At 40.0% G+C, this 25,087-nt stretch overlaps 2 protein-coding genes across 3 annotated transcripts; one reads left to right on the forward strand and one right to left on the reverse strand.

Moving 5' to 3' along the window:
• The first annotated feature begins 225 nt into the window (after positions 1-225).
• Positions 226-1,831, forward strand: LOC148031691 (putative aspartic proteinase GIP2). The gene has a single exon (XM_087685789.1). It carries the CDS (start codon positions 341-343, stop codon positions 1,499-1,501), a length of 1,161 nt encoding a protein of 386 aa, XP_087541915.1. The 5' UTR covers positions 226-340; the 3' UTR covers positions 1,502-1,831.
• Positions 1,832-11,959: 10,128 nt separating this feature from the next.
• On the reverse strand, positions 11,960-23,989 carry LOC148031692 (uncharacterized). 2 transcript variants are annotated; one of them, XM_087685791.1, is made up of 5 exons: positions 23,775-23,989; positions 14,477-14,552; positions 14,187-14,280; positions 13,789-13,879; positions 11,960-12,186 (listed from the first exon to the last, which is right to left on the reverse strand). In XM_087685791.1, the coding sequence occupies exons 3-5, from the start codon at positions 14,255-14,257 to the stop codon at positions 11,995-11,997; spliced, it is 354 nt and encodes a 117-aa protein (XP_087541917.1). In that variant the 5' UTR covers positions 14,258-14,280; positions 14,477-14,552; positions 23,775-23,989; the 3' UTR covers positions 11,960-11,994. The 2 variants fall into 2 exon arrangements, with proteins under 2 accessions (XP_087541917.1, XP_087541916.1); XM_087685790.1 differs by having other exon boundaries at positions 14,472-14,552.
• Between the last annotated feature and the right edge of the window lie 1,098 nt (positions 23,990-25,087).

Below are 25,087 nucleotides of genomic sequence, written 5' to 3' on the forward strand. Positions count from 1 at the left end.
TGATCGGCAGGGATTTAGTGCGCCTATAGTTTTGAGCTTCGTATTCTATTCTTAAAAGTACAAGATAGTTCTACGCTAAGAAGACTAGTGGGGCCCGCAGCACACAATAACCTCCCCAGTATTCTTACCACAAGACGACAGTTTTTTAAAAAGAAAATTACGGCTCGTTGGAACTTGGAAGTTTCTGTTGGAAGACAGCTAATGAACGTAGCTCGATTGGAGCTGTCACAGGATGTATATAACGCGAAGGTTGTGAGTAGCAGTCATCGTGTAATTTCTAAGCTTGAGAATTCGAGATCCACCGACATCGTTTGTCATTGCTTTCCGTCTCAAAGTGATCATGGAAGAGGTTCGAGCGCAGCTAATAGCCCCGAGGAACCTGCTGATAGCAGCCGGCGTATTAATGCTGTGCTTTCATGTAACGAGTGTGGCCTCGCTCAGCCGACCCAGCCGAGCTCTGGTAGGCAAAGTCACGTACGACCAAGCGACGGGCCTGTACAGCCTCGAGCTTCCGGTCGGTGCGCCAGCGCAGAAGCAGCTGCTGACGCTGGACGTGGAGAGGCAGGTCACGACACTGAGCTGCGGCGAGAGGGGGAGCTTCCGCCCCTCCGCGTCCTCCAGCTTCAGGAAGGCGGGTCATGGCGGCCTGGCGCACGACACCGTGACTCTGGAGGCAGCGGCCACGTACGGCACGTCGGAGAACATGGCACCGCTGCCGTCCGTCGAAGTGACGAAGGTGGGGTTCGACTGCAGCAGAAAGGGCGAACTGGCCGTGGCGGCTCTGGGCCGGGGGAGATCCTCTCTTCCGGCGCAGCTCTCCGCTCGCTCGCAGCTGCCCTACCCGAGCCGCTTCGCCTATTGCCTCATGCTCGGCAGCACGGGCCCGGTCTACTTCGGCGGGGACTACAGGAGCTACGTCTTCGTGCGGGGCCCGCCCCCGCTCAACATGTCGGAGATGCTATCCTACACGGCGTTGGGCCGCGACGGAGGCGCCGAGTACACCCTCGCGCTCGCGGATGTTGTAGTGGACGACGTACCACTGGGCCTGCGGCTAAGACGTACCTCGCATGAGCTTCGCATCAGTACCCGGGTGGCTTACACCAAGCTGGAGAGTTCCGCCTACGCCGCCCTCCGCGCAACCTTCCGCCAGAAGATCGCCTACGCCAACGCCAGTGTCGCGGCACCGTCCATGGCCCCCTTCGACACCTGTTTCAAGGCCTCATCCGTGGCCGGGACCCGCGGCGGGCCATCGGTCCCGCCCATCGGCCTGCGGTTCCGGGACGGCGCCACCTTGCAGCTGGTGGGGCTCAACACCGTGGTCGCCGTCTCTGACAGCGTGTTATGCTTGGCTTTCATGGACGCCGGGCCCGGCCAGGCACACGTCCTTGGAAGCTTCCAACAGCAGGGCCAATTCCTGGAGTTCGACGTCCGCAATTCGCGCCTGGGCTTCAGCTTCCGCCTTGACCTCGCCCAAACAACATGCGGCAACTTCCTCACCTAGATCACTACTTAGCTCCTCCTTAGTCTTTCCTCATCCACATAGCTTATGCTGTTGGCATCAGCTTTGATAAAACCGAATTGGAACTACAGTAATAATAAAGAGTTGCATTCACTCCCATTGAAAACTTTATCATTCCAATTTCCATCCGGATAATCAAATGGTCACGCGTCAGTAAGTGCCCACGTCAAGTTTCATTGCATAAATTTGTTTGTACATGTAACCACACAACATCAAGCTTAGCTTTCAAGCAACTTGTTCCTCATGGCCTTATCACAAAGCTCTTGCTTGAAGCATAAAGTTGCCTCAATGGCATAGGGTAAGGGGCCAATAAAGTTGCAGCCCCTAGTAACATCGAGTTTTTAAAATAAAGGTGAGAGCTAGTAACGTTGCAGTTGTGGCTACTATAATGGTCTATGTTGGAGTGAAATGGGCTTGTCATTAGTTAGTGGGGGTTAAAACTTGCTCTTCTATTGGCCCCCATGTGACTTTTATAAAAGCCTCCAATGCACATCATTACAATTTTCAACAGGCTTATTTTACAACACAAAGATCGAATAGATAGCCATTGCATAGTGAATGCTATCAAAGTTCATCAAATTTTTCGAAATAAATGCACGATGATAAAACGACTAATCTAAAGTAAGGTGTTGCACATTCTCAATAAAGTCATGCATTATGCTTCAACTAACTCTCCAATATCGTGAAACACTCAAACAAACATGCACAAAAGTTGCAAACTAGCCAAGCTCTAGAGGGACTTTTGAGATCACAAATCATCAACTTTTAGATTGATGTTTAGAGAATAAACAATCATAATCCCTCCATGCCAAACTCTTTTAACCTTTTTACTCAACATTTTATATATTACATGTTCTAGATTGAGACAATCGGCATATTCTATCCCAGATCGATGGGAGTGGTGAGCATAGTTTCTATTGGTATTGAGTGGAATATCTTAATCCAAAGAACTCAATTATGCCTTCTATCTCAAGAGTTCAAAGTCAAACACAAGTTATGACCAATTCAAGGCTTAGTCACAAATCTTTAGTAGAGATTTGAAAGTAGATCTTAATAAGAGCACTAAGGAAGGTATGATAATGGTCAATACGTTCATGTTTTATAGTATGTCTTTATTAGTGGATCCAATTAGCGTTTACTTTTTCACCAACATGACCGTGTCTAAGTGCACAAAAGGGCAATAGCAATACATATCAGGGCTTCCTATCCATAAATTAAAATGTCGATTTGGTGCCAAAATATACGATGCTAAATCATGGTCAAATGTTTACGTTTTAGTATGAAGACCTTCTAAATCAAACAATGAAGTTAGTTTTTCAAAATGATGTCTTTATCATGGTGAATCTCAACATGAATTAAATTATTCTCTAGGAAGAAAGTGATACAAAATGACTCAAAACACCAAGTAAATGGCTAAATATGTATTTTCCCTATTCGAAACATAAGGGATCCATTTGGTGCTTTTAATTGTCTCATTAGAATGCATCTTGCTTCAAATACCATGGGACAAACAAGAATATCCAGATCTAGGAGCTTTTCAAGTCTAAACACATAGTGATGTATCAAGAAGAGATCTAGAGGAGAAGAAAGAGGAGAGAGAAGACTGCATAAAAACAAGAGAGAGAAAGAGAAGGCATCCCATGAAAGCTGAACAAGAAGGTGAGGATGAAAGAAACTTTTCTTATTGCACAATGATTATGAAAAATGAGCCTCCTTACATCTTATATATTGCCATGTGGCTCGTATTATTTTCCCATTATTTAGAAAAAAGAGAAGGCAACCATGAAATCTAAACAAGAAGGCGAGGATGAAAGAGACTTTGTTTTTTTCACAATGATCATGAAAAATGAGCATCTTTGTATCTCATATACCCTACCAAGTGGCTAATAATATTGCTCATTTTCTCCTTATTTATTTTCCCTAGTTTCACTCCATTACAATCCATCTCTACTTGGATATTTTTGTCCTCAAAATCAAGTAAATGAAGGATTTATTACATGAGGTTGCAAATTTATGGAGAGGATAGAGTGCTCTATGTATGGATTACGAAGGGGTCACAATATCCAAATCCATACATAGAGTACTCTATATATGGATTACAAAGGGATTGCAATATCCAAAACCTTCAAATGATGGGTAATGTTTGTGGTTGCAAGCTGCATATTATCATATATATACATAATTAAGGAAGCATAAAAATGGTAACTTGATGCATTCTTCTTCAAGCATAAGATCTTGCGTGATAGGATAACTTTGTTATCCCTACAGAGGCCTTGTTGTATGAAAATTGCCATATCTTTGAGTAAGCTGAACCAAACCAAGTCTTTAATAGCTTTGAACAAATATTTTTTTGTGTATTTTTAGCATACATGAGTTCTACTTCTCCATATATAGTCCAAAAGTTACAAGAGTTCAAAATAAAGAGCTATTTCATAACAAAGTAAATTTAAATATGGCTCTTAACTTGCACTTTTTGCATCCAAAGGTCACTGTGAACATATGGAATCATTATTCAAAGATGGTTGCTCAAACTACATAGATCTCCTTCCAAGCCCTTTCCATCCACCAAAATCAAAGGAAAAGGTGTCATGTATACCATCCATTGGACCATTATCCAAGAAAACATAGTCAAGTGAAAGTTGTATAGTCAAGTAGAGCTGAAATAATCAATGCTTCATGCAAAAAATATTCAATGACTTGCATATTATCAATCATTGTGTCATCCTTAGATCATCAAGGATCATCATGCCATGTGAGACCAAGGCATATGCAGTTAAAATCTATTAGCAGGCATGCATGTCTTGTAATATCATCTTTTACATGAGAGCCTCAATTTGAGTTAGATGAGAACATTAGGGGCTCTAGCATTTCATTTGTTTGTCATTTTATACACATTAGGAACTTTAGATGGAGGGCACATTAGTATATTTCCTTTTGGGCACTCTAGGTGGACTTGGGTGTCCACATTATGGGCCTAGCCACTTATTATTAGTCATGGTTCTTATTTGCTTATATAGAAGTAGCCTGCCCTCTCACTCATCATCCACAATTGATCCTTTTCTATTATTAGCCATCCCTCCCTATTCTCTCATTGCTCTGCTACCATCTGATGTCCACATTGATGTGTAGAGATGCATGTTGGAGCTAATCATTGTAGCCTTCTACCTTTCAACCATTTATGTTACTTTGTTCCTTCTCTCACATTTTTTCTCTTTCTGTCTCCTTTTCTTTTTTTGCATTTTTTGCTCAATCAAGCAAGGTGACTCTAGTGACACACTATGTTTGGTGCTCTTCATGCCCTTAATCGGCTCTATTTTATGTAGATATATCCTCTGTCTATCACATTTTGGGCTTGGATGTCTCCATCTACCCAAGGATGCTGCATTCTCTATAGAAACAACCATTCTCTCACCTATGTTCAGATGAAAACCTTGCATTTTGATCGAGTGATATCATACCTGACCATGGTGGCCTATTTACAGTCCATTTTAAGTCTACACTTTGCAAGGATACACTATATTTAGGCTACATTTTGTGCAATTTCCTCCATTTGATGTACTTTTACTCAAGACAGCTTCTATAGTAGTTAGGTGGTATTATTCTCCAACTGGGTGGCAGTTTACAAGTGTTGACATTATCAAATAGCCCCTGATTTCTACATTTTCTGTAGTCTATATTCCTAGCATTGAGTCATCTCTCTCACATTAGATACTCCCAATTTACATTGCTATATAGTAGTCCTTTTTTTATTAGTAGATTGATAGACCCCAAACAAATAGAGCACACCCAATTACAATATCTTTTCTTACTTTCTTGCATGTACTTTCTAAAGGACATATATGGTTGACGTGCATGCTTTGGCGGATTGTGTGGTTTGGGACTATTCAAACAAACCACCATCCTATCTCTCTCACTTTTCATATTCTTTTGGAGCTTTCAATCCCCGATAGGCAATAATGGTATCTCCCAAGCATGTGCATGTCCCATCCTCTTTATTCACATTCGAGAAGCTAGATGGGACAAACTACCTTCTAAGGTCATGCAAAGTTGAATGCATTCTCAACATCTATGTCTTTTGGAATTTTGTTGCTATCCCTATACCCTAGTCTATTTTGGATCCCCATGATGGTGTGGCATTGGACTCAACAACTTTATGGGATAGGCTAAATGCCAAAGCTTGCTCTTTTCTCTTTTTGAGTTGTGTAAATTATGTGCTTGTACATGTAAGATGCATCCACATCACCACAGAGGTTTGAAAGAGATTGGCAACTCTCTACCAGATCAAGACATTTGGGCATCATCTCTCTCTTGAGTCAAAGATACAACTCTCTATCATAGATTCCTCTACAATGAGGGATCGCATTCTCACGATGGATGACATTTGGGATGAGCTTGCATCCCTCGGTTAGGGTATTTCTTCGAAGGACCTAAATGTGACACTTCTCTCACATCTTCTGTCATAGACCTATGATGCATTCTATACCAATCTTCTCGATTCTTGTAACCAAGAGACTATCAATTGGAAGGAGCTAATTCCATTGGTGCTTGGGTAGGATGCATGATAGTTGCTAATTTAGAGCTATTTTTACAACATTTTCATGCAAATTGAATGGTTCCATTTATGCGTTATGCAATGTTTTTTAGAAAGTTCAAAAAAATATTTGAAAATCCGTATTTGATAATGTAAGGATGGAGTTTGAAGTAGAGAAACTTGGAATATTTTAGATATGAAAATTTAGAGTTTAAGAATTAGGGATGGAAATTTTTTGTGAAAGTAGTAGATGTTTTAAGATGGGAGAAGATGCAAGTAGAATCCAATGCATATGCAAGGAATTTGGATCAAAGGATATTTGGTAGGGTTGAAAATAGGTTGAAGATTTGAAAGAGCGCAAGAGAGAGGAGGCTTTGTTGATCATTTGACATGGCACATGAAGCAATATATAACATCAAATAGTTGCAAATCTATTTTATCTACTCTCTCTTGATACTATTCTTGGGGCCAATTGTGTGGGATAGTATGAGAGTAAATTTTTTGCAAGATTAGTATTGAATTAAGGAATGTTAACATGGAGCAAGGGAGATATCAAGATTTCTAGGTGAAAATGAGAAGGAGAAGCCATCAATATTGTCAAATATGACATTCGAATTGTCTTCTTTTAATTAGTAGGGTACTTTCTTTTTGGGTTGGATTTAAAGGAAAAATATGCATTTATATGAGAAATGATAGTGTAATGATTGTTTTTTTAATTTCTCAACATGAAACTAGTGAAATGGAGTTGAATTTTTACATTTTATGGATTCAAATTATGATGAAGACATAATAAGAGAGAGTTTAAAAATTATTGTCTTAGGTCTTAGTCAGTGGAAATTTAGAAATCTAGGAATGGTAAATTAGAAATGAACTAAAAGAGTTAAAATACCCTAAGAAAAACCTAGGATTAGAGTTTTACACTTAGATCATGCAAACATAAAGAGATATGATAAATTAGTAAATCAAAATGAGTTTTGATGACAATTAAGAAACTTAGTAAAATGTTAAGGGTGAGATATTCAAAAAGAGTTAGAATCTATTTGGAGAGATCTACCCGTAAACTTTAGCCATTGTAGATTTTATGGACATAAAAATACACAATTTTCAACAATAAAAATAATAGCTTTAGCATATTTCTAGAGTGCAATTAGCTAATATTTAAAAAATATGATAATATTTACTGATGAAACTTTTTTTTCACAAAAGTTGTACTAAATATGGGACAGATTTGAATAAGAGGGTTTTAATTTTCACACTTTAGAGAATCTATTAAAATTATTTTGATATTTAAGGTGATATTTAAAATAATAATTAACAAAGATAAAAGATAATTCAACTAAAAGTTTAAAAAGAGGCTATGGTTCATTTTATTGTCAAAATGTACTAACAAAGTTTCATAGCTAATAAATTTCATTAAAAGTACTTTGTTTGTAAAATGATGTTCAAGGTGAAATGGTAATTAACTGGCCCTATGTGTCTCAGAGGCGGTTTCCTCGAATCTTGATGAGCTTTTTCAAGGATTATACTCTTCTTTGGGCTTTTTCTTTATGCAAAAATCTATTTCCTTCACCATCGAGCCACCATCCCTTACTACTTGGCTCCTTAGTCCATGTTCTTTCTATATAGGTTATTGCACCTTCCATATTTTCTCGCTATCATCTCATAGTTGGGTCAAAGGCTTGGCTCACTTATCCCTGACTTGAGTTTTCAAGAGTGGTCCATTTGAGTCATATCTGTTTTCATTAGCCTCTAAGGGCCTTCCATTTGATTAGATGTTCATCTGGAGAGGGGCCTTCCTTGGTTGCTATTCTTCATCAACACACTTCATCGACATTGAAACTCTTCTTCCAACCCATTAATCTGTTTCTTCTTTGGCATTTTTGCCAGGTCCATGATCTAAGAGAAGGCATTAGTAGTGACACATATATCTTATACTATCATCTCCTACATGTGAGTCTCAATCTAAGCTAGATGAGGACACTAGGAGCTTTGACATTATATTTGTTTATCACTTTATGTGCTTTATGCACTTTAGATGGAGGGCACATTAGTGCATTTCTTTTTGGACATTATAAGCTATATTGGGCATCCACATTATGGACATGGCCACTTACTATCAGTTAGTGGCCCTAGTTTGCCTATGTATAGACAATCTATCCTCTCACTCTTCTTATCTATCATAAATCCTTTGTGATGAGCCAATTCTCCTCATTCTCTCATCCCCTTGCTACCATCTAGGGCCCACATTGACATGCGCAGCTACATCTTGGGTTTGACCATTGCAATCTTGTACCTTTTAGCCATTACTATCAATTTTTTCCTTCTCTCACATGTGTTATCTTTCAATCTCCTTCTCTTCGTGTTCACTTTTCTTTCTTTTGCACATTCACAAAATCATCACTCCATTCATTACATCATCCCCTATGTCTTCCATGTCCATAACCAACATACTCTTTGACTATTGCATCATCATTGGTGCATCTAAACTCATGGTCTTACATAATCTCATGGCTTTGCTTGATCTCCACTTTGCATCTGGAATGAAGGCCCTTCTCCTCATGAAGCTTCAATGAGATGTTCTTATCATGGCTTTGAGTACTCGAGGTTGGCAACCTACTTATTTACTACTTTGACACTATTAATAAACCCCAAGATAACCTCTTATTGCAAGCATGGTTAAACTCTATCCTCATAACTGCACTAAGTAGCATTTAATGCAAGGATTTTTTCGTTTAAGCCAACATTCTTTAAAAAATAGTTTTTGTTATCTCCATATAGGCTCAATTATCTTTTTTATAAACACAAAGACTAACTAGTATAAAAGTAGCATATTTCTTGGCCTTCACAAAGCCCATCTCAAGTAACTTGGCCAGTGGAGGTATACCGACTATATCTATGATTGCCCACTTGCTAGCATCAACCTCTTCATTAAGAATAGAGAGTAACACACATGTATTCTTGTTGTTGTTACTACTTAGATGATAGTCCTAATAATAATATGAGCAATTGAAGTGCATTTTGACCTCAAGGAGACTTGCAAAGATTAATGTCACTACTACACAAATTTCTTAATGATTCCATTAGGTCTTTTAACACTTTTACATTAACCATAGTTGTCAATCCAACCAACATTTTCTTTCCTTTTGCATGATCTAGACATTCCTACAAAACAATATTGATGTAAAAATTGGTGAGAGTCCCTATATCACATTTTTGGACCAAGTGAGGGACATGAGATGTTTGCTCTTACACAAGTACATAATCTATCACGACTATATCTAACACTTCCACATCATCGTGGTATTGCAAAAAACCATGTGTATGCCAATGTATCAATTACGTTAGCCATTTGGGCATCTAGCTTGCTAAACACAATTTCTTTTGTGATGTTTATGATCATAATAGACATACCATAAAAATTATTTGCTAAAGCACTCATTGCATTTTCTTGCAATGCGTGAGTAAACTTTCCATGCATAAATTCCCTTGAAGGTGTTACTATGGAACTTACTAAGATAGGCATTGCACTAATACCATACAAAGACCACCTTTCTTCATGGAGAACTCAAGCCTTTGCTTTGTTTGCAGTTGTTCCCACAATTTTGATATAATGTCCTCTACAACAATAATCTAATAGCCAACATGATTTGTAACCCCTCCCTTGAAGATAGAAAAGATAGTCTAAGCAACAATAAGTCGTGGACTTTGGAGCTAGTTTTCAATAAGGCAACCAAAGAAGGTATGTATCCCCCAAGTAGCACCTTCACTTTCAACTTATCTTCCTAGCATAGTGCCCCTAATATGCCTACAACATTAATTTTGGCAACTAGTGTCCTTGACGTCACCAGTGCTACAAACAAATATATAGCTTAAGTGTGAGTACCAATGGTAGTCCTACCTTCCTTCTTGGTTTCTATAAGATCAAGAAGCTACTTGGAAACTGTAATGAAGGAGGCTAGAGGAGAGAGAGAATGAGCAAAAGATAGAAAAAGAGAGAAAGAAAAGGAGAGAGAAATCCTATTAGAAGACAAAGGCAAGAAGAAGAAAGAATGACAAGAGAAGAGAGAATGCATGAAAAGCCATGAAAGCTAAAGGAGGCAAAGATGATTATATTTTTCCTTCTTTACATTCCATCCCCACCTAAAATGTTTTGTCCTAAAAAACCAAAATCGACACTTATTACAAGGTTGGAAAAGCGGGGTTAACGAAGTGTTATTTTGTTTTAGTGTTAAAAGTGGGAAGGATGGTATTAGCAAGAGAGGCTTTGACCATTGTTGTGATAGGTACATACATCCATGGAAATGGATTAAGTGAAAAATTTGGCCATTAATCCTTGAGCACTAGATAATTGCAAACTATGGACAATTTTGTTGTCTACTCAAACCTTGCTATAAAGAATTAACCATAACATTTCATAGCTCCAAATAAGGTGTTTTGTATGTTAAATCAAAGATTTCTTAGAGTGATTTGAGCTTATGTGAGTTTGATTTAGTGATAAAAATGGTAGGATAAAATTTATTACAAAATAGAGCTCCCACAAATAATGGACTGCATGCTATGTGCTCGGACCCCTATTGGAAAGAGCCAACCATAACTTGGCATAGGCTACTCCAAATGAGGCATGCCACATAAAAATGAAGCTCTTTGAGTACTTCAAGCCTAAGTAAGATGCATTTGACTCTAAAAAGATCAAGGTGAAACTTGTTCCTAAACAGATGGTTGTGTGGGGCTGCCTATGTTAAAACACAAGCCAAATTTAGATGGTCATCAAAGATGCATTATAAATAGTCTACTACTAAAACACCACAAAAACTCATCCCATCATATGCATGTTGTACATGCTATTGTTATTTCTCTGCTACTACTATAAACTACTGGAAAGAGCCAACCATAACTTGGCATAGGCTACTCCAAATGAGGCATGCCACATAAAAATGAAGCTCTTTGAGTACTTCAAGCCTAAGTAAGATGCATTTGACTCTAAAAAGATCAAGGTGAAACTTGTTCCTAAACAGATGGTTGTGTGGGGCTGCCTGTGTTAAAACACAAGCCAAATTTAGATGGTCATCAAAGATGCATTATAAATAGTCTACTACTAAAACACCACAAAAACTCATCCCATCATATGCATGTTGTACATGCTATTGTTATTTCTCTGCTGCTACTATAAACTACTGTTGAAAGAGATCATCAAAATGGAAATTTGTTGTCGCTATTGAACAATTGCAAGTCAAAACTATAGCAAAAACAAGTCAACATCAATAAGACAAGTATTGCACCCAAAAATACATTCGATATTAAAGATCCTACATCAAGGGATCCAAACTCAATAGCACTATAGGCATCAAACTCTAATATCCTAAACACTATTTCTCAAGGCAATGATGTCATGTGGAAAAAATCCCCTATAGAAAATGTTCCATTTTTCCTATTATTTACTTTCCCTACTTATGTGTAATTTTAACTAGGGAATTCCCTTTTTTTTTCTTTTCAATGTAGAAAAATTTTCATATGTTTCCCTACATAGAAAAATTTCACTACAAATGATAATTTTCTTATATAGGAAATTTTTTATGTGATTCTAATTTTTGTCTAACTTCAAAATATTGCATTTTCCTTAGTTTGCATATTCCCTCTTATATAAATTTCTAAGCAAGAAATTATATAGCAAATTTTCAACTAGTAAATTATATATAGATTATTTAGTTAATTTCAAATATGACATAATACATATCTAATAGATTAGATAAAAATATTTCACTTTATAAGCTTTTTTTTTCTATGTCAAGAAACAATTCCTAACTAGATAATATTTTTCTCTATATGTTTTTTTTTCTATGTCGCAAAAAAGCTTGTATATATATAATTTTGTTTAAAAATACTATTTAATTAATCTATATGATGTCATAATATGGTAATATTATATTCTTACTCAAGTTGATCCCTAATGGCTAATGAAATGGTAAATAGAAGCATCCAATTGTACATTACCCCAATGTAGAATTAGAGATTTTCTATCACTTGTGTCAATGTCAATGCTAATAACGAGTTGCTTGGCAATAGCTCGAAGGAGGACTTGCTTATCGTTGTCAGGAACTTCCATATAGCGATCAATGATTATGGCATGCATATCCCCCTGCAATACACAAAGATATATAAGCACAAGAACATGATAAGGATATTAAAAAACCATGATTAAGATTGATTAACAAGACCTAGCCTAGCCTAGCTTAGCTATTGCATATTGGAGTACTCAAGCATAACAAACAACTACACGTATCACATTTCCACTTGCATCCCCCATGATTGCAATAGGCAAAGAAGCTGATGATAACGATGATATCATGGTGTAAGTGTTTCTCTTGTATTACAATAAGCAATTAGAACTAGTCTTTGTAATGGCTACCCCCCACTAAGTATAATAACGATCAAGAGCCGCCATCAAATCTGTGTTTTACATGGTGCCTACAACACACTTGCTAGGAGGGGAGTCACATGACTGCCATTTACCATTCTAATCAATGAAGTCCAACTCCAACTACAAAGATGCCATCCAATGCTCGCTCTATGAGTCGTCCTCCAAGGAGAGGTTCTTCATTACAAGTAGTAGCTACAATTGCCTACGCAACAAAGTATGCATGGCAAGTAACTTCCCTAGTTCTATCAAGAAGTGGAGCGATCAACTGTTTGTTGTCCCATAATGTATCCAACAACCATCTAGGGACTACTTTTGCCTCCCACATAGCAACCTTCTTGTTAGCTACTACATCCTTGGTAGTACCTTGATCAATGGGTTGAAAATCAAGCTCCTATCCTAGTCAACATGTAAATGCTACTAAATCAAGTGCTCCTTGCTGACGCAAAGGTAACAAACTATCAAACATGTCCATGGGTGTCACAATTGGCTAATTTTCGCAGTTCATAAAGAACTAACCTGCATTTTCAACAAAGACCACATCTCTACTCACAAAGATCTTTTCATACAAGGTTGGTAGAAACATTACCCTTTATTTTTTGCATTATATCCGATGAAAGTATATTTGATACGAATATCTTGTAGCTTTTGTCAAAGTGGCTATTGCATTAAAGCATATACCATACGACCATAAACTCTTACATGGGACAGCATTGGCTTACAGCCATTCCAAGTCTCATAATTCGTGTATGCCATAGTTCCTCCAAGTCTCAGAAATGACAAAAATTGGAGATTTGGAGTTTTTTGTGGCTTACTCTTAAGTGGCTGCCATCTCTAATCTTTTTCAAGTTGGGATAAGATAATGATGTAATAACAAATCACTCACAGCAAGGCTCTACAACATGGTAAAATATTGTCATCAAATTCAAATGACTTTCTGTAAGAACTGTTGCATTCTATAAAAACTAGGGGCAAGGAAATATGACTAGGGGCAAGGAAATATGACAAGGTCAGAGGTAGAAGGAACACACTGCGCCACAATTGCCATATAGTCCTCACTTCCCAATGCCACCAACAACTGACATAATTGATTGGGCATTATTCATGCCTCATGTCCATTCAATATCCCATTCTAGCAACCACCTGTAAACTATGTGTTCCATGAACCCTAAGTTTATTTAATAAATAGCTATTGTATAGGACCTGCTTTTCAATCTTATCTATACAAGTGATAAATATTTGGCCAGTACCCATGCAGGTAAGGATGAGGCTAACTACACCCTTTAAGAGCTAGCTAAAGTTGTAAATGAGAGAGTAACTTACATGGACTCCTTCAACCCTTATAGCCTTAAGCCGATATGTTGTCTTTTGCACCACCTCACTCATCACCAAGCCGCCCAGAGTTACAGTAAACCTACAGTTTTTCATCCACAAATAGAGACTCAAAAAACACCATATCATATCGATAAAGCTAGACTTAAATATGATTGGAACCAATGATTATGCCAGAAGAAGATTGACATGTGGACTAGCAAACCCTACAACCTATTAGACTACCCTATTTTGTTAAGACCCACCCTTCAATACATCCCATAAGGAAAAACTAGTGTTAAGTCCTAAACTAATTTATTACAGTTTACACAACTCAAAAGTAAACCCTTAAGAGTACCTTTAATTTATCCTAGCACTGCTTAGAGCTATAAAATGTGTCAAAAAGGCACCTCAAGCAATCCTCGTGCAAGAGTTCCAACTTTGTAAGAGAAGTTTCTTTGCTTTTGAAATGTCTCACCATAGTTTTCAGTTGGTTGCTCTATTCTGCACAAAGATTAAATTATCCAAGCCACAAAAGTCATTATTCTTTATTCTCAAAGTTTTGTCTCTCGCATGAAAAGTCTATAAAAATAGCTTGCCACTGCCAAAACCCAAACCCCCCCCCCCCCCCCCACCCCAACCCAACCCTTTTTTTTTTTAACTCTTTTAAGTGCTCACTTTTGAATGAAATTCACCTTGCCTTTCAAAGCAATTCCAAAGGCTTGCCTTGCTCCTGTTGCCAAGTTCTCCATTGATGACTCAATCACCTTCAACCCCTACAACAAAAGCAAACTAATCATCAAGTCAACTTCAAACTGGTTAGAAGTGAAAGGAACTTACATAGCACAAAATGCAAAGTGTACATGTCCAAAAGCAAAAACTTGACCAGCTTGCTCATCTCATGCTCATTTGTCCTTGCACTATCCTAGAGCATAAACTGGCCTGGCCATTTGCCTTAACCACATTCTAGGTGCATTCCCACTCTGCAATGCAAAACATTGATGAGACGGAGAATTGTTAGAAAGACTATCAAGGAAATTTACGTGTGTTGCCCTCACTACATGGCCAAACACTTGTAGATGTGCCTATCATTAAGCCCAAGGAACCATCAAATTTTCAGCAGCTGCTGAAGCTATTGTAAAGTTACATGCGGTCCCATTTGCAATAATTGTTGAGCTAAAATATTACTTGCTGATTAGCCTCTTAAACAGCCCCAAAACACACTAAAAATGCTCTTTTAGAGTAAACCCCTAAAACAAGGAGCGGTTTCGAGAGAGTTCAATGGAAACCCTAAAACAAGGAGCGGTTTCGAGAGTGTTCAATGGAAACCCTAAAACGGGAAGCAGTTCGAGAGAGTTTAGTAGAAACCCTAATTTTTGGAACGCCCTTCCACATCTATAAATAGACAAGCTGTACCCATTCAGCCATCATCGTTGTTTGCAGATTACACCAACCCACACACCCTCTGTTGCTGTTGGCGCCTAGTTTTCAGCCTGCAACCCACCTCCATCTGCTGTCCAACCATCATCGACTGCAGCAACATTATCTTCACCCTATCCATTGTTATAGGCGACAGCTCTCAGCTACTGGTGACTGCTCCAGACTATCCAAGATTGTTGTTCAGCCTGTTGTCCATCATCTCCAGGGTCAACCAACCTGCGTTTTCAACATTGCAGGCCCTAACACTCTCAGGCACTGTTTCAGCTTGCTGTTTACAGCAGATTGTGCACAGTTTCCAACCTCTGATCGGTGGTATACTGCTACGTTTACCAATTTCCAACCTCCAGACTGCTGCATTTTGGTGACCAGCCTATTGTCATTCACTATTCAGCACTCCTACACTCCGACTGGTGGTCACAGACTTGGGATCCGTCTTTGATGGATGTCACACTCCGACATTGCTCTGCCCTTGAGCACACTGTACACTTACATTCATTTACAGCATTCATTCACTTCAGAGTTGTGTTCTCTCTCTCCCTTCTTCTATTTGTGTTTGAGTTTTGAGTTTTACATTTAGGGTTTAAGTTTTTGAGTTTTGTGTTTAGGGTTTGAGTTTTGCTCTCTGTGTCTATGTCTATCTCTTTGTGTTTCTATTGTGCTCGTACACTCCGTGTGTTCTTAGTGTAAACCCTAGCAGTTTCCTTCACATGGTATCAGAGCCGGTGCTCTTGTAAAGAGTATTTTGCGGATATTGTGGAGAGCTAGTCTTTGTGCGAGGCACACAATACGACTCGTAAACGAATCACAATGTCCCAAACACCTTCTTCTCCAATTCCTATGATGTCTTATCAGGCTTCTCCATCATTGGAGGCCCTGAGACGGCATTATGGACTCGGTGAGGAGGACGACACTCCACCTTCACCAAATTTCACTAACATAACAGAGGAGGACTTTGAGGAGTACTTTTGCCACAAGTATGGTGATGTCTACACCCCTCCTACCAATTTTGCTACCACATCCGAACCGGTTGGTGAGGTTGGCCACCTCTCCAATCATGAAGGACATACGACATTCGGAACGTCTGACGATCCATCTTCGTCATCTCAGCCAGGTCCAATGTCAAGTTTGTACAATTCTTTTGTGTTGCGTGAATCAAAACCCTCGCATGTTTCTTCTTTTGAGATACATGATCCGGATAGCTTTGCGTATGTGAACTTTAATAGAGGGGGCTCACAAAGCAAACGAAATTCAAGAACATCTACAGCTTCTGTTTCATTTGCACACACTTCTCACTTCCCTCCCATCCCACCCTCTTCTATTATCATACCTCTCATCATCTTTCCAAAACCTTAGATTACACCCCACATCTACATCACACACCCTAGGGGTTGGATCTTCCATCTCCACTCCTAGCACCTTTTCTTTCTCCGCCCCATTCTCTACCTCTTTGCACCATGGTACTTCGTTAACAGAAATGCCACCCTTTAACACAATGCCTCTCACCTTTCAGCACAAGTACACCCATAACTCCTGGGACAACTGTGATGGGCATCCCCCTCACTGTCCCCAGCTTCACCTCTCCCATGACCACTCATACGCAGGGGTTTTCATCCTCAGCTTATGGTGTGTTTTTACACTCTCCTTGGGTTACACCTACGCAAGGATTCCCATCTTCAACTAACCGTGTTCCCATCCCATCTCCTTGGGTTTCTCATGTGGCTACCATGCCCATGCCTAGTCAACCCATCCCTACCTATGGATCCACCTTGTACACTACATGCATGCCTGGTAGGCACTCTGAGCCCATTCCTACCCACACTACAGTTTTTCACACTATCCATCTTCGAGCACTACCACTCCTGTTGCAACGGCCAAGAATGCCTTTGTGGATAAGACACGTTTTAGCGGGTCAAATTTTACCACTTGGTCTAATTTCATGCAACAAGTGCTTGAGTCTCAGGGTCTTTGAAACCTCGTCATTGGTCTAGAGCTTATGCCGGACCCTCGACTAGCTCACCCTGATTACATCCGTCAATGAAGAGCCTGCAATGCCACAACCAATGTTGAGCTGATGCAGGGATTGCTTCCTAAGTTTCACTCTCAGCTGCAGCACTTCTCGCTTGCATCAGAGCATTGGAGTCACCTTCTCGACCGCTATGCGGCTCATGACCGTACTCGACGCATCAATCTCGACTTTGAGCTTCAAGAGTTCTCTATTAAGGAAGGGGATGATATGAAAGTCAAGCTGGCTGAATATAGATGGTTACTTGCCGAGTTCGCCACTACTGGCTCTCCAAAGTTAGATGACGATCACATTACATTCTTCTTGAATAAGTTGCCCGGCAAGTACTTCAATTTCATTCAACACATCATCTCCCAACCTAGATTGCCAACCTTCTACAAGTTTGAGTGCCAGTTCTTGCGTTACGTGAGGCTGTATGATCAAGTCCACAAAAAAACCTCACCACAGCCTTATTCAGAGCAGAGGGGGTTGGTTGCCTCTTCTTCAAGAGGGACAACCACTAGTGGCAAGAACTCGCTAGATGCGAAGGCAAGCCAATCAAAGGGTGACTCCTCTTTCTCAAATGGAACCAAAGAAGCTAGACCTATCTAACAGCAACTCCCTAAGAAAAACCCGTTTTGCACACATTGCCAGAGAGCAAGCCATGTGGACGAGGAGTGTCACTCCAAGGCCCAAGGTCTTCCACCTAAAAAACCTCAGCAAACTGCTACGACTGCACAATCTAGTGGGGCTACGCCCTCCACTCCTGCTTCATCTACTCCTTTAGAACCTATTGTTGCTGTTGGACATGTGGCTCGAGTACAGCCTCACGGCCCATCTCTTTCACTACTCTTGAGGGATTGACTTATTGGTTTGCAGGTTCCGATCACGTTGCACTTCATGCATCCATCTCACCTTCCTCTCCACCTCATCAGGTATCCTTGTTACTGGACATACGCAATGGTAGCCACCTTCTTCAACTCGCATGCCTCTAAGTCCTTTCGGATACCCTAGATCAATCTAGCATTCATTTTTCGCACTCTTAGAGTCGGACCCGTAGAATTCGTTGTCCTTAGATTTTCCATTTTTTTGTCTTCCGCTGCATTTACTCACACATACACATTCATTGCATTTATTTTACATTAGATTTTCTTTCTGTTATGTTTTGCTTTGGAGCATCTCACCACTAACCTCTGTGTTTGCAGATTCTCATCTCTTTTGCAGGGTCTTGTCTTTCAGTATAGGGCTAACTTGCAGATTGCTTTGGTCCTCCCTAGGGCTAGAGATGTGGAGATACGCACCATTCCTTTCATGGTTTCATCATCCTAAGAGTGCTTGCTCTTCTTCCAACATGGCGTTTTCCCCTCCCAAGGCAGATCATGCAACATCTCTCTCGATGCTATCATGGCGCTGACTTCTACCTTGCTCTTCTAGCGAGGTGCTTCATCCACTTTATCTTCTTTCATTCCTTATGGTTCTCGACACCATATGAAGACTGACATTAAGCTCCTCTTCCTTCTTCGACATCTAAATCCAAGGTAAGAGGGGGATCCTACCCTTCTTGGTATTCTACAAGCTCCAGTACTTTGTCTTCGACATCGGCTTATTCCCCCTATTGTACCTTTTCCTTTGCATTGCATAATTAAATCATCCTTGTACTAGGGCGCTTGGACAAGTGAACAATTTTCCCACGAGGAACACTATCCAAGTGACACCTGCTGCATTAGCATTCTTCAACATGTAGCATACTTTGCATCTCATTGTGCAGAGCACCACCTGTGCGGATCCTAAGTTATTTTCACCGGCGGCTGTTGTTACCACACCACCATCCTTCTTCATCACATGGATACCTCATCACCTATTTTTCCTCGTCATTGACACCTTGAGTGGATGGGTTAGCTTGTACTGTTTTGTGATGTGTTAGGTGTACCCTCCCCTCCCTACTCCCGTCTTTTGGGTCACTTTTACTCAATCCTCTACATCCCATCAAATTTACTTCACTTATTCAAAAAAAAAAAATCTATATAGTTCCATTTGCCTTTGTAGGGCTTGGTAGACCACTGGGCAGCCGACATGTACCGTTTGTCCAATGCCCTGTCCTCTCTGGGGTGACTATTTGGATTCCCTTGGTAAGATAACCATCGCCTCTGTAGTCTTGGTAGGCCACTGGGCAGCCAACGTACACCCTTTGTTTGATACCTTGGCTGCTTTGGGATGAGACGCCTTGGGGTACATAAACATCACAATGGCTAGCCTAACCTTTCAGCTCAGTTTTGGGCCTGAGAGAGGGTGTTGAGCTAAAATATGCATTACTTGTTAATTAGCCTCTTAAACAATCCTAAAAAACACTAAAAATGCTCTTTTAGAGTAAAATCCTAAAACAAGGAGCGGTTCGAGAGAGTTCAGTGGAAACCATAAAACGGAAAGCAATTCTAGAGAGTTTAGTGAAAACCCTAAATTTTGGGACGCCCTTTCACATCTATAAATAGACAAGCTGCCCCCATTCAACCATCATCCTTGTTTGCAGATTACACTACCCGCACACCCTCTATTGCTGTTGGCGCCTAGTTTCCAGCTTGCAGCCTGCCTCCATCTACTGTCCAACCATCATCGACTACGGCCACATTATCTTCAGCATGTCCATTATTGTAAACGACAACTCTCAACTGCTGGCGACTGCTCCAGCCTATCCCAGATTGTTGTTCAGTCTATTGTCCATTATCTCCAGGGTCAACTAACCTGCATTTTCAACATTGCAGGCCCTCACACTCTCAAACATTTTTTTAACCAACTGTTTACAGCAGACTGTGCACAGTTTCCAACCTCCGATCAGTGGTATACTACTGCGTTTACCAGTTTCCAGCCTCCAGACTGCTGCATTTTGATGACCAACCTGCTGCCATTCACTATTCAGAACTCCTACACTCCGACTGGTGGTCACAGACTTGGAATCCGTCTTCGGTGGACGTCATACTCCAACATTGCTCTGCTCTTGAGCACATTGTACACTCTTACATTCATTTACAACATTCATTTACTTCAGAGTTGTGTTCTCTCCCTCCCTTCTTCTGTTTGTGTTTGAGTTTTGAGTTTTGCGTTTAGGGTTTGAGTTTTGCCCTCTGTGTCTCTATCTCTCTCTTTGTGTTTCTATCGTGGTCGTATACTCTATGTGTCCTCAGTGCAAACCCTTGCAATTTCCTTCACAAAAACTACAACAATTGCTAAGTCTCTACTTGAAAAGGTGGTGGTGAGACATACATATCCAAAGTTGTGTGCATGTCTCTAAACTCGTGGAGTATCCATTTGGCTCTGTTTAGAGCTTACCCAATAGTAAACCCAATGTGGTTTAAAGCTCCTTGTGCTCCACCTTTAGACTATCTAGTCTAGTGTCTAAATGTCATTGCTAGGTTGAATCTCTAAACTTGTGGACTACCCAGTTGGCTCTAATTTCAGCTGCCTCTAATTGAGGTGCATCACAAGCACCTGTGAACTAACCAGTTGGCTCAATGGGATTGTTGAAACAAACCATGGTTATTGTACTCATTTGAAAGCCAAGGCCATGAGATGTTTCTATGCCTGGGTGCTAAAGATGATGGCAATTCTTGTATTGGTGGGAACATATCAAAATATCTGCATCTTATGACCAGACAGTTTAGCATTGAATATTCTCTAAATCGATGTCTTGTGACAAGGCAGTCTAGAGGTCTTCATCTGCTGTCAGAACTGTGTTTTCAGAGCATGCATGTTGCCCTACTGTTTGCCCAGATGCTACACCATATCAGAGTGTTGATGTCATCATCTAGTCAGCAACTCTGCATACATCATTGGACATCTGTGGACTACTGTTGCTGCTATCAAAGCCAACCTTGTCCCTGGCACCCATGGCTCACTGGATATTCATCATCCTCCCGCCAAGGTAAACCCCCATAGCTTACAACAGCTTATATCTTGGTACGATCCATGGTACATGATTTGATCCATCCAGCTAAGTGCATTTTAATCAACTTCATATGATTATTCTCATCATCATCCATCCAGACACAGACTAGTCAAATTAATTATATCATGATTAGTCTGATTACCAGCCATCCAGATACCTGCAACACTGCCTAAGAGGCGCCAGCTGCGCATTTTCAGCATAACATGAGTAGTTCAGTATTGAACACCACCATAGATTTGTAATTGAAAATTACTTCTTTATCTTTATGTGCAGTTGATGTATCAAGAGTTGGTTTTGTAATTTGATCACTAACCATCCAGCTAGCTCTTGTATTTCACTAACCTTGCTAGATTAGGGGAGCTGTGACATATATCAAAACATAATATTAGCTTGCTGTTCCACCACTTACATATATTGTGCAACTCATAATTCTGTTCTTTATCATCGTTTATTGAAAAATGCAGGCCCTTTCAACAGCAAACAAACTCAAGTTGGCCTTTCAAGGCATCGGTGTTATTCATGGGGATGTGGGTACCTCCCCTTCGTATGTCTACAGCAGCACATTTCCAAATTCCACTCCAGACAGAGAGGAGGTGCTGGGGGCACTGTCGTTGATTATCTATGCACTCACTCTCGTACCTTTGATCAAGTATGTCTTCATTGTGCTCAAGGAGAACAACAATGGAAATGGTATACTTTGTTGTTTTCAAGTTTTGTTCTGGGTTAATTGACTCTCAACTTCGGCTTAATGGCAATGAGTTTTTAAAGTTATTTAAGCCTGTGTATAAAATGCAAATACACACATAAAATGCACGCACGCACATGCACACACACAAGCAGGATACAGTGCCTTGAGGTACCCAAGGGTGATGTGTGTAGCTGTGTTAGTATGATCTATGCATGTATTGATTCTACTGCAGTTCATGTAGTAAACTCGATAACCTTTCCACAACCAATAATTCCATGCATTGAAATTTTAGAAATACTAACTGATCTAGATAGGATTCCTTTCGGGAAATGCATACAAGCATGCCAGCTAGAGAAAGGTGTTAACACTTTGAAGGGTAACTTATAATTCCCTTCAAGGCAGTAGCAGCCTTGAACATTGAGGCCAAGTAGCAAGCCACTCATTCAAGCAAGAGAATACTGTGCACAAAACTTTGTTCACAGTAGTCATTTCTTGTCATCCACTATGGAAAAGATTTGAAAAGTTCATTTAACTAGTTGGGTTCTCATCATCTGATGCTACAGTCTAGCACCGAGGTGAAGATAGCATAGAGAACAACAATATAATTCCACTCTCTCTCATCAAGGACTTGAGTGCTTGATGTGGAACAGGTGGAACATTTGCATTGTATTCGCTCATCTGCCGTCATGCAAAGATTAGCAGTCTGCAGAATGCACAAGTGGAAGATGAAGGATTGTCAGGATACAAACTGAGAATCCGAAATCGTGATTCCAAGAGAGGAGCAAGCATCAAAGAATATCTCAAGAGAAGTAAATGTGCTAAAACACTGCTCCTAATTATCACTCTCCTGGGTACATCCGCAGTCATGGGAGATGGTGTGTTGACACCTGCCATTTCAGGTGAGTTCTTAGATATCCTGGCATTATAACTGTATGTACTAAAGCCAGCCTTCCCAACTACACTGGACTTATCTTTTTGTGTTAAAACTTGATCAGTCTGCATTTATATGCTGATAGAAGTGCTATTCTGACCGTTGTTGTACCAAGCTGGATTTCCATCTTGTGCTAATATACATGTTATGATATGCTAATATCCCACCTTTCTACAAAACACACTTGAGGAAACAAGAAAAAAAGTGAATGTTAGCCCTGTGATGAAGGGCAAGAAGCATGCGATGATGGAGATCCTTTTTATTTTACTGTGTGACAGAGAAGCATGTCAGCCCTGTGACAAAGGACAAGAAGCATGCGATAATGGAGATCCTTTTTATTTTACTAAGTGTGACAAAGAAGTATGTTTCATATACTACAGTCTGCAGCTTCATCATACCTTGGGATATGATTGTGCTTCAATTTGAAAGAAGAACCTAATTTGTAGTTTGTATCCACCTTTCTCAAGGCAGACCCTGTAGTCCAATAAAAAGATGCTTCAGATTAAGGATACGCTTCCTCCTTCCCCTGTCACATCTTTTCTGTAACAGCCCTAGCTCTTCATGCTTTCTTAGGGAGCTATATCCAAAGTGCTACACCCGGTGGCCTTTTTCATCTGCATTGTCACATCTAATGACCTCCAGGCTTGGCCAACTACCGCCAAGTTTCTTACAGGTTACCATCTGCTTTGGCCAAACCCTACCCCTTAAATGCGTCTATTTCACAGAGAACGTACACTCAGCACACACTACAATGAGCCTGCTTGATCCTCTAACCAGCTGGGAGCGTCATTTCCTTCCTAAAAACAAATCAATAATTACTGATCGATTTATCAGACATAGCTAAGAGCCAATAAGCCATTCGCAAGATCCCATGTGCCGTGATTTGCAAAGAACCAAGCCTTTAATGCAAAGTATACATCAATCGTTTGCACAAATTTGCTCAGGCGGCGAGAAGTGATGAATTGAGTGCTAAGGTGAAAGGAGGCATGAACTTCACCTGTACAAGAGGAACTAGTTATGTGCACCATCAGCTTCATAAGGACGGATGCTTTTCTGATCATCCCCTTGTACTCCCAACATCAAGATCGAGCGCCTTGTCCTTCCCCCATTGTCACTTTCTCATCTCCACGAGTCTTTCTGTCCCGTTAGCTTTGAGCTCCTCCATTATCGAATATTCTTTTGAAGTTCCTATTCGTATAGCATACACCTTTTTTCTAATGCCCCCCTCTATAGCTCCCGGTGCTCCTTCCTCCAAAGTAGTTGGCAACTCTAGACCCTTCAAGTTCTTTAAAATTGTTTTTTGTTTTCCTTCTCTTCCATCTTGGATTTGCATGGATGCATGGCTCTTTTTGTTTCTCACATGGATGCATGTCTCTCTCTGTTTCTGCTTCATTTTATAGGATATTATATGGCCCTATTGACAAGCAAACACAAACAAATACACACAATACGCTCAAGACAAACATGCACATATATGTATGAACACAAAAATCAATACACATCACGATTGTACTTACACATGCACTCCAAATACTGCATCAACATACTAATGCAAAAACATACTACCATCATTCAAATAAAGAAACACCCACCAAATCACATATACTAATGAGTACATTGAAAGCACCACATGTATGTAGTAGGCCATTAGAAACCCATATATTCGAGATAAACACAAAAATACATAAGGCCTATCCTCATTCCTTGACCCCCTTTCAACAATCTTTTATTCGAAATTTTGACGCTTAATCTCTTGTGCTCCTAGGAGAAAAAGCATGCCAATATTGTTGATGTACTTAATGCTCAAGCATATTGTGCTTTCAAGAAAATATGCAGTTTGAGATGATGCCATGCATATCAAATACTAGGTGTTTACAAAAGGAATATGTATGCACTGAAATATTTCGTGTCTATCTTGTCCTCATCGATCCATGCAAAATGTGCACACATAAGATTCCTTGATTAATTAAATCCTTTTATCTCTAGAACCTCTCCCCTTAGTTGGAAGATGAAACTCCACTCTACCCCCAACTCACAAGCTCTCTTAATAAAAGTAATGATCATTAAAAACCCTAGCTTAAGTTGTAGTAGCCCTTCATGGCCCTCATCCCTCCCTTTGCCATTTCTCTCTCTATCCAAGATTCCTAATGAGTGTAAGAATTTTCCAATGTGTTGCACAAGAGGTGTGTGCTCAATTGAATGTGTTGCATCAGAGAGGAGATTGATGAAGTATGCCTTGGCAACAAGTGCTAGCTGCAAAATCCTAGCACACTTCTCACAACAAGAACTATGAAGAAAACCTTGCATTTT

This window comes from Lygodium microphyllum, chromosome 9 (genome assembly GCF_053477565.2).
Source record: "Lygodium microphyllum isolate KBCC chromosome 9, Lygodium_microphyllum_v1.1.10, whole genome shotgun sequence".
NCBI classification, from domain to species: Eukaryota; Viridiplantae; Streptophyta; class Polypodiopsida; order Schizaeales; family Lygodiaceae; genus Lygodium; species Lygodium microphyllum.

Coding starts and splice junctions, on each gene's coding strand:
- LOC148031691 (XM_087685789.1), top strand. CDS start 341: ATGGAAGAGGTTCGAGCGCAGCTAATAGCCCCGAGGAACCTGCTGATA.
- LOC148031692 (XM_087685791.1), bottom strand. CDS start 14,257: ATGGTGAGACATTTCAAAAGCAAAGAAACTTCTCTTACAAAGTTGGAA. Junction 13,880..14,186: donor TTGCACGAGGATTGCTTGAG/GTGCCTTTTTGA, acceptor GAAAAACTGTAG/GTTTACTGTAACTCTGGGCG. Junction 12,187..13,788: donor TAAGGGTTGAAGGAGTCCAT/GTAAGTTACTCT, acceptor TGTGTATTGCAG/GGGGATATGCATGCCATAAT.